Below are 9,720 nucleotides of genomic sequence, written 5' to 3'. Positions count from 1 at the left end.
ATTCTGATGACTGACAAAATTTGGCAATTTGTGACCTAACGTCGTAACAATATTGCTCCACACACTTTTTGTGCATGTTTCCTTTTACAATAAAGTACAGGAGCACCAAGTTCTAAGTTCTTCATACCCCTACACTCAAAACATCTTCACATGAAACTATGAATAAACACCAACTTCCTATCTGTAACAATAAATGTCAAGGAGCCAATTTTAAAAAATCTATCATTTTGTTTCTATGACTCATTTTCAAAAGGACAGTACTTCCAGTCCAGTGCAGTGGCTCATGCCTATAATCCCAGCTTGTAACTCCCAAGAATAGCTCATGCCTGTCTTGGGAGGCCAAGACAGGAGTGTTGCGTGAGTCCAGGAGTTTGAGACCAGCCAGAGCAACAAAGTGAGCTGATGTCACAAAAAATTTAGCCAGGTGTGGTGGTGTGTGCCTGTAGTCCCAGGGGAGGCTGGGAAGGGAGGATTGCTTACGCTTGGAAGGTCAAGGCTGCAGTGAGCCTTGCTGGCACCAATGCAAATACATTGGGTGACAGAGAATGGGTATAGGTGACAGAGAAAGACCCTGTCTCAAAAAAATTACTAAAAAAATTTTTTTAAAGGAAAAAAAAAACCAGTACTTCCTAACATTTTCTTAACTCCACCTAAACATCAGCGTAATGTGATTATGATTTAGTACCTAGGTTCAAATCTGTCACTACCAGCCGGGTGGTCTTGTATATTTTACTTAACCTCTGTAACCTCAGTTTGCCTATGTATCAAATGTGTATAAAAATCACTCCCTCAAAAAAAAAAAATCACTCCCTCAAATGGTAGTTCTGAGAATTATGTAAAATGGCTTGTAAGCCAAATTTTTAAAACAGAAGTCTGCTACCCAATGAATATTCACTGCCTATTATATGTAAGACATCATTAATTAATATCTTCCCCTATTTTCCTCTCTAGGCTTTTAGATTAAAAAAATATATTTTTTAAAAGTATTTCACACAAAAGTATGCCACTTGGGAAAAATCTACTTAAAGCTACCAAGTTTTTCTCCATTTTCAATTATGGAACTGCTGTTAATAAAGAACAGGTCAAATTTATAAGGCAATTAAAAAAATTTTTTTGCTAAGAACAACACATTCGCCATTTACTTGATACAATTATTACTTTGGATTTACTTTGTGGTTTCTTGGTCTAACTTATTTACATGTTAAAAAGCTTATTATGCAAATTCAAGAATGAATAAAAAGGAAAAGATAAGTGACTGACAAAAGTATCTGAAGTATGCCAACACACCTCTTGTGAAAATCACCTTCCTGTCTTGGAAGTTTACAAGGTGGAGCTGATAGATTGTGAGAAACATGGAAGTCTCTTTTTCTTGGAGCAGGGAGGAGAGGCAGTTAACGGTTAAAAATTAAATTGCAAAATCTCTATCAAATATGGGATACAGTGATTTGAAGTATGTCTTCTGAACTAGTCTCTCACCCAGCCTTCTAATTCTGAAACTCCTTTTGCAAAACACAACTGGTATGGCTTTGCCCGATAGGTCCATATAATAAAAATAAATACTCTATTTCAAGAAAACGGAGACTGCTGCCTATCATTCTAATTTGAGTTTGACCATAATCCTGGACAATGAAAGAACTGAATATATGACGCATAGCTTCTCCTTGACTCAGTGTGATATGGGAGACTAGCCTTCCTAAATATTCAAAAATCCTCTGCTTCTATAGAAAATCACAACACATGGAAAAGTGACTTAGAATGCAAAAAAAGATGTATGTTCTATTTTCCAGTGTGACAATGTACAGAACATAGTGTAATATGCAAAAACCAACAGTTCTCTTCTCAAACTAGTGGTGTCGGTAATTCTACCTATAATGAAGATTTGTTTTTTTTAAACAAAAAAGAAATAGTGTTTACCAGGGTCTGGGGATAAAAGAGATGAGGAGTTACTGTTTTATGAATACAGAAGGCTTCAGTTTGAAGTGATGAAAAAGTTCCGGAGATGGACAGTGGTGGTGGCTATATAGCAACGTGAATATACATAATGCCATTAAACTGTACACTTAAAAATGGCTAAAATGATAAACTGTATGTATATTTTACCACAATAAAAAATTTCAATGTTATTCATCTTAAAAACAACACTAGATAAAACAAGAATGTGTTGTTATAAATTCGTGTTCATCTAGGCCAATGATAAAAATCCCCTAAAGCAACAAAATTAAAATGAGCACCCAATCAGATTGAGTGACTCAACATAACAAAACCATTTTGTCATCATTGAAAGCTACTAGACATGCCAGGAGACTATACTTACTGAAATACTGAAACACATGTGCACATACATACACATACACACACGTGTGTGTGTGTATATATATATATATATAAACATAGACATGTGTATATATATGTATACACACATATATATACACACACACATATATATATACATAGACACATGTTTGTGGCCAATACAACAATAAATTTGTATAACCATATCTTTATTAATCAAATAGTGAGAAAAAAAAAAACTCTGGTGGGGTCAATATATAATGCAGAATTTAAAAGATTGTCACTATAGCATGAATCAGACTTGCACACACTCTTCAGATGTAGAAATTATTGTAACAAAATAGCTGTGAGAACAGTGTCTACATATCTGAGTCTCCCACTCACACTATCCCTTACACCAAGAAAACTGGGTTGGTTTCCATTTGCTTACCACTAGTCCCAGAACGAGGGTGCGAACTCTTTCTCCTATCTCGGGTGAAATGTCATTGCCAAACTGCTGCAGGGTAGTAAGGAACCTTTTCAGCTTGCTGAGTTGCCTGGCGCCACAGGCTGGGGGCAGCTGTTGATTAGCCAGAGAGGAGGAGGAAGAAGAGGAAGGCCCATTGCTGAAGCCATTGGGTGGTGAGGGGGCGCCATTCAAGGCTGTAGGAGAATGGCTCGTGCCATTAGTTACTGTCAAGAGCACAAAATCAGAAGGAAATCATAAACTTACAGAGAACATGCATGAGGAAATTGCCACCAAGTTTCCTACCATTTACATCTACATAAAGGTTTTATAACTTTTTAAATGTTGGGACTTTTAAAAAATGCTTGAACTTCACATGGTTACTACATCCTCAGGTACTCTATAACTAAATGGGTCTACTCCTCATACTGTGTGATGGTATCCTGAACAGAGGCTGATAATAAATGGAGTCTGCTGCAACCCAGGGCTAGCCCTGCCTCCCATGTGCACATATGCCAACCACCTGAAATGTTTCAAAAATAGAACAGACAGCTTCGGATGTCAGCCTTTTGTCGCAGGCTTACATCAATATAACAGGACTACTCCTTTCCAAACTGCTCCCCTAGAGAAAGTGTACATTTGGTGGAGACTAAATTTATCATTGAACATTTTTAATCATGTTTTGTACACACAACTGACAGCTGTGTTTATAGGAATAGGACTTTCAAGTTTTAACCTTCCACCACCCAATTAGAAGGCTATTTTCTCCCCCTCATACTTCTTAACCACTTCTTTAGGAAAAATGCATATTTTATGTACAAAGCCAAAATGGATATGGTGTTTAACAAGGAGTTATTTCAAGAAATCAAAAGGAGACACCTCAATTCAGCCAAGAACATGGAGTGGTGATAACTCAGTAAATTCATTTCTGATAAAATTTGTTTGAACATCAAGACGACAATCCCTGTCACTCTGTAACCCATTAATATGTACACTAAGTACAGAAAAAGAAAGCAAAACGTTGATAATCCATAAGAACCAGAATTTAAAAATCTGCATCCTTTGCATTAAAGAAAATGTTGATTTTATCATGTTAAGTCAATTAATTTGATAAGCAGACCTTTATCAAGCCCATCTTTTTAATTTAATTTTGATATAGTTTGAAAATGTTTTAAGGACGATGTTATTGTTAAAAGTTTCATTTTGACATAATAAAATGGTTCTCTTGTCCCAAATGAGTATCATAATAACCTGTCAAGATATGCCAGCTCACCAGGACATCTCACAGGAGACATATGCCCACCCCTGTGGCTTTGGGTAACAACAAACCAAATATAAGATGACAGCGTTACAACTTGGCATTGCACAATCACCTGCTCCTTACACATTTGGAAAGGTCTTTTAAATGGCAGCGCAACACTGCATAAACAGCCTGAGATGCGTATTTTGCTAATCCCTTATAGTCCCACAGATCTACTTTGCCTTTTAGTTATTTTTCATTCATATGGATTTCATGGCACATGGTGTGCAAAATAGCTGCAACCGATAACATTTACTAGTTTCACAATTCCTTGACAACAATTTCAGCCCGGATTTTGAGATTTATTAAAACAAAGTTACTAACTATCCCTAATGAAATATACAGGAAAGAATGGGAAGTTGCAATTCAGTCAGAATTTTCTGTCCTTTCCTTTGGACTGTACCAAAAGCAATACACTCCACTGAGAGAACACAGGACTTGAGCCAAGCAGGAATGGAGTAAAGTTTTAGTAAGAGTCTGACAGGTTCAAGACAAGAAAGACACAACCGGGCGCAACGGCTCACGCCTATAATCCCAGCACTTTCGGAGGCCAAGGTGGGAGGATCATGAGGTCAGGAGTTCAAAACCAGTCTGACCAACATGGTGAAACCCCATATCTACTAAAAATACAAAAATCAGCTGGGCTTGTTGGTGCATGCCTATAATCCCAGCTACTCAGGAGGCTGAGGCAGGAGAATCGCTTGAACCTGGGAGGCAGAGGTTGCAGTCAACTGAGATCGTGCCACTGCACTCCAGCCTGGGTGACAGAGCGAGATTCCGTCCCCCCAAAAAAGGCAAGAAAGGCACTTCTCACTTCAGAAAGTTTTCTGTATGAGATTGTTGCATATCAATACCCCTTTTAACTCAAGGATATTATATTTTAACATTATTTGCAACTGCTCTAAATAGATGAAAATGGTGTTAGAAGACCAGAAGTAACCTAGAAATAATAATAGCACATTTCCATGTTCCAAGTTATGCTGAACAAACTAAAAGAGCTCCACATTAAGATGAATTAGAAGTTATAGTGGTAACAACTGGAATTACAGATGAAATGCTTCTTCATTTGCTAAAATCATAGCAGACTGCAACTTTGAAGCAATAATGAAAAGGAAGGCAAATATTGGCAGTCATACAAATTATACCTAAGCTATGATACTCCTGTGCTCAGTAACCTACTCACTGGCAAACAAATTTTTTTTTTTTGCTTCATTTCTGCATTATACATTGATGCTGAATCTTATTTTCCCTTGATTTTTCATTTGCAGGAAAAAAAAAATCTAATTTAAACTTTAAAACTGAAACTCAAAAGCCTGAAATGACTACTTACATGTTGTCGGTGTAAATGAACTGGTTCTTGGAGCTCCTTGAGTAGTTGGGGGAGGTGGCATCGTTGGAGGAGTCAGCCTAGATTGTGTCTTCACATCCACAGGTGAGTCTGGCATTGTGGAGTGCTTCTCAGTACGATCTGGAGGATGCCACCAGGAACATATTATTTTACTCCTTAAGCACCTCAGTTTTTCAAGTGGGGTTTATCTTTTTTAAAAGCAAGTGAACAGAAGAAATTCAACATCTTCTATCAATAAAATACGCTTATCTACTGAAGTTTAAATCAGGATTTTATCATCCAAACCCCACTTAAGAAAGTATAGCACAGATGGCAGGACCTCATTTGTAACTAGGTTATATTATATCCTATTGTTATTTCTGGCTTAGGCAGATGCTACCTTGGTAGTGTTATATGCAGCAGCACAACTGCACTGGAAGCTGAAGCCAATGTTAGCAAGAGGTAGAAAATAGATGAGGAAGTGGGATGATAATGAACCCCTCATGACAGCTCAGAAATAACAAAAACCTGAAGTCTGTTATGCAGGTGAGATACTGGTAGGAGCCAGCTCTTTGTAATGATTTTCTGTAACACCTGCCATCCCTTTGCTGTCCTTAGTTTCCTGGCCTCTTAGATGAAACAGATTATTGTCTTCCAGACATATTTCGCACTTCAATTTTTCCTGCCCTGTTTTAAAAATCACTGCTACATAAGTGAAATGTGTTATACAATGAAGTGAAGCTATTATTTACTTAGAATGTGTACATTTATGACTTGCCATTTTAAAAACATGAAACCTATACTCCAATTAATAATTTCAAACAGGAGTAAGAATGTAAAAGTTCCAAATGGAGAACTAAAAAGAACTAGACACTGCTAATATCATTTTCATGAGTTTGTGGCAGACACGAAGAAATTTACTGATTACCCAATAATGGACATTCATACTTCCGAATTGCTTTCTCTTAAGTATGCTTTTCCCTTGACATTTTGAACTGTTTTTCTCAATCTAATCTACTTATCAAAGCAACAGACCTTTTGATCTGTTCAAAGCAATTTCTTAACACTTTGGTTGTAATAAACATTTAAAAGTTGAAATAATGTTGCTATCATCTTAAGGAAGATGCAATAAAAGAATAAAAATAATCATTCAAATAAGAGCATTTGCACAATGAGTTAGTCAACAGCAGTATCAGAGTCTCTATTTTTGGTTGTTTCTTTAGATCTAATTCTTTCACAAACATGTGTAGGCACGCACAAGAACACACACACACCCAAAGTGTTTCGAGGCACCTCTTGCAGTTATAGACACAAATATCTCACACTTGGACTTTTAGAAAAGTGAAGTAACTATTAAGAAAGAACAAGCCTTTAAAAACATTACAATAACCACAGTGAGAAATTCTCAAAATTACTTAAAGGACAATTATTGAAAGAAAAGGAAAATCCCAAATTACTACTATCACAATTCCAAATCTACCTCATTCTTGTTCAAAGCAATTTCTTAACACTTGGGCTGCAATAAAACACAACATTTAGAAGTTGAAATAATGTTGATATCACTTTAGGGAAGATGCAATAAGAGAATGAAAATAATCATCATTCTAATAAGAGTATTTGCACAGTAAGCTATTATTATTATTATTGATGAGTTAACAGCAATATCAGGGTCTCCATTTCTGAATCTCTACTTCTGACTGAATAACAATGGATGTGCCTATAGGGAATAAAAGTGTTCCGGGTGAAAGGATGGTAGAGACACACATGAAGAGCATTTTCACCTTTGTCTATTGTTAAAAACTTGTCTTCAGATTGCTATTCCAGAGCATTTAAAAACCAGTAAGTCACTTATTCTAGAAAAATACAGAAGTTAGGTAGGCTTAAAACTGCTTCTTCAATAGTTAAATTCATTGCACATTCTACTCACCTCAACCAACCTCAGCAACAAGGGAATAAATAGCTTCCCACTTATGTTGCAGCTGAGGGAAGAGGTACAGCAGCAAATACAAGTCTCCCTAAATAAAGGCAAATATTTCTGTCATGCCAAGGAGGGAGGGAGAAGGGGAGGCTTGCCAGAGTCGGCTGGGAGATAACAGTGGGAACTGCTGGTCCATCTGGTTTTCATTCTGCTAACACTCACACGGAACTGTTAGAGAAGGCAGTCCAGATACACAGATTTGAAGCACGTGGTTGCACAGACAGAGAAAGGAAGAGCAGGAGGGGGAGGGGAAGTGGGAGTAATAAAAAAATAAATAAAGCAATAGGAGGAAAAAGAAGAGGAGGAAAAAGAACAAAATAGAGAGACAAGAGCCTGATGGGGGAGTAAGTTACCCTCAACAGCTTCTTTTACCCTCAGTGGCTACAAGCTGGACCTTAATGTGCACAGCCCCCTACCTGACTCAAGTTTATGAGTCAAGGAGCAATATCTAAACTTTAAATATATTTGAAGCCTATTTTTCTTTTTTTTAATAGACTACACTAAAAAAAAGAAATGATAAATTTGACAATAGGTTTCCTCCTCAATTTTAAGTTTGTATTTAAGATAATCTTTGTATTCCTATCTTCTTCCTTCCCAATTTTAGAAAGTTTTTGGTATATTCATAATTTTGATTTGAAAACATCTGAATATTGTCTTGGTCCACATTTGTACATGATTCCTATCCAGAACAGCAACATCATCATCCTTAGATTATTTTTTTAATTCTGGAAATGTCAACAATAACTACTGAGCCAATGCATAGAAAACACCACTACTTCTAACAGGAATATGAACATTCTAGCCAGAATATATGTATATGTGCACATATTTAGGGTTTTGACATTAGCCAAATTTCTGTAATGGTTAGCTTCACTCTGATCAAATGGAGTTCCAGCCCAGAGGTCCTACAAACTGAGACAAAGTGGGACCATATGTAACTCATTCTGTGCTGTTCAGTGCAATCAATCCAGGATGGAGATAGATGGTGAAATAACCAGCCAGGCCTAATCCACATACACATGAACACTCTCTGGAGCACAGAGATTTAAGATAAATTCAGAAAATGTGTTTCAAGTGTGCTGAGCCCTGTTGCATTTGTTTTGGATTATTTAAAAACTGTTTTTGAAATGTATATTCTTGAAACTTTTATAGCAAACAGCACAAGCAAGCTGATTTAACCACAGAAGCATTTCACTCCATTTCAAATTAGAGGACATGGTAAAACCAATATTAAGTTACAATATTTTTTATATAATTTTTTAAGTTCATGGAAATTATAGTATCCTAGTATGTAATTTCCATTTTTTAGTTGCAATAGAGGAATTCTGACATATAGCCAAAGACTGACACAAAATGATTAAAAGTCAAAAGAAAAAAGAAAAAGAAAAAACCTCCATCAGATCATGTAGCAAAGGTAAGTAAAATCAAAAAGGGCTGACTTTACTTCCACCTTAATGATTCACACTACTTCTAAAGACGATCTTCCCTTTGGGTAATGTTTCTCTCACACGGCAAATATCCAACACACATGTACCAAAGATGGTTGATGCATGGAAAAGAAATGTGGCACATATTAATACATTACCTATATGATTTCAATATCCAGTTCAGTGTCAGGGCCTTCTAGAAGTGGTATGTTTTCCATTTCCTTTTTTTTTTTTATAACAAAAAGAAAAAGTATGGCATAATCTGCCATGGCCCTTACTTTACTTTTAGTTAGTTCAATTAGCACCAGATGTGTTTCTAAGGTACAAAAAGTAGGTATTCTGCATTTTCCTTGTTTACATAGCATTCTAGAGAGGACCAGTATAAAACAAAAACAACAAGAACAACAACAACAACAAAAAAAGGAGTTCAAGTATTGGTAGGTGGTATTCTTTTTCTATCAGTTTATCAGGTCAATTATTATAGAATTCTCAGAGATGTTATGGATTAGGAGGAACTTCTTGGACCATTAGTAGTTAGTCTGAGTTAGTCATATTTGAACATGTGTTGGCTCAGCTAGAAGGTATGTACTAGAGAGGATAAGCCAAAGTGAAATGGAAGTCCTGTAGCAGGAAATAGGAAAGGAGGAAGCTAGAGAGGCATCAAGGTGGGTATAGAATTTTAATTTTTATTTCACTGGGAAAGACGGCAAATACAGTTCCGAAAATGATGCTATGTAGTGACTCCAATGTCTGGGTGTCAGATGTTACAGGAGACCATCCATGGACCACAACAGTGGTGTTGGTTGTTTCTGCCCTCCATCCAGCCTCCATCCTTCCCTGATGAGCATTGTGATGACTCCATTCCTGCTCAGAACCCTTCCGCAATGCCCGAGAATAAGAGTCAAATGCTAACACGCTAAGCATCATGAAATGACACAGTGGGGTATTTGG

The 9,720-nt window shown here is 36.7% G+C and overlaps 1 protein-coding gene across 1 annotated transcript in view; it reads right to left on the bottom strand.

Moving 5' to 3' along the window:
- Nucleotides 1–9,720, bottom strand: part of RUNX1T1 (runt-related transcription factor 1; translocated to, 1 (cyclin D-related)) — a 138,305-nt gene that overhangs the window by 53,346 nt on the left and 75,239 nt on the right. The window contains 2 exon segments of the mRNA XM_011937058.1: nucleotides 2,723–2,964; nucleotides 5,368–5,505. Of these exon segments, the coding sequence (XP_011792448.1) occupies nucleotides 2,723–2,964; nucleotides 5,368–5,505 (380 nt within the window).

The sequence above is a fragment of the Colobus angolensis genome, unplaced genomic scaffold, assembly GCF_000951035.1.
Source record: "Colobus angolensis palliatus isolate OR3802 unplaced genomic scaffold, Cang.pa_1.0 Scaffold16, whole genome shotgun sequence".
Lineage (NCBI taxonomy): Eukaryota > Metazoa > Chordata > Mammalia > Primates > Cercopithecidae > Colobus > Colobus angolensis.
Note: the sequence above shows the minus strand (reverse complement) of the source record. Positions and strands in the feature narration are given on the sequence as shown.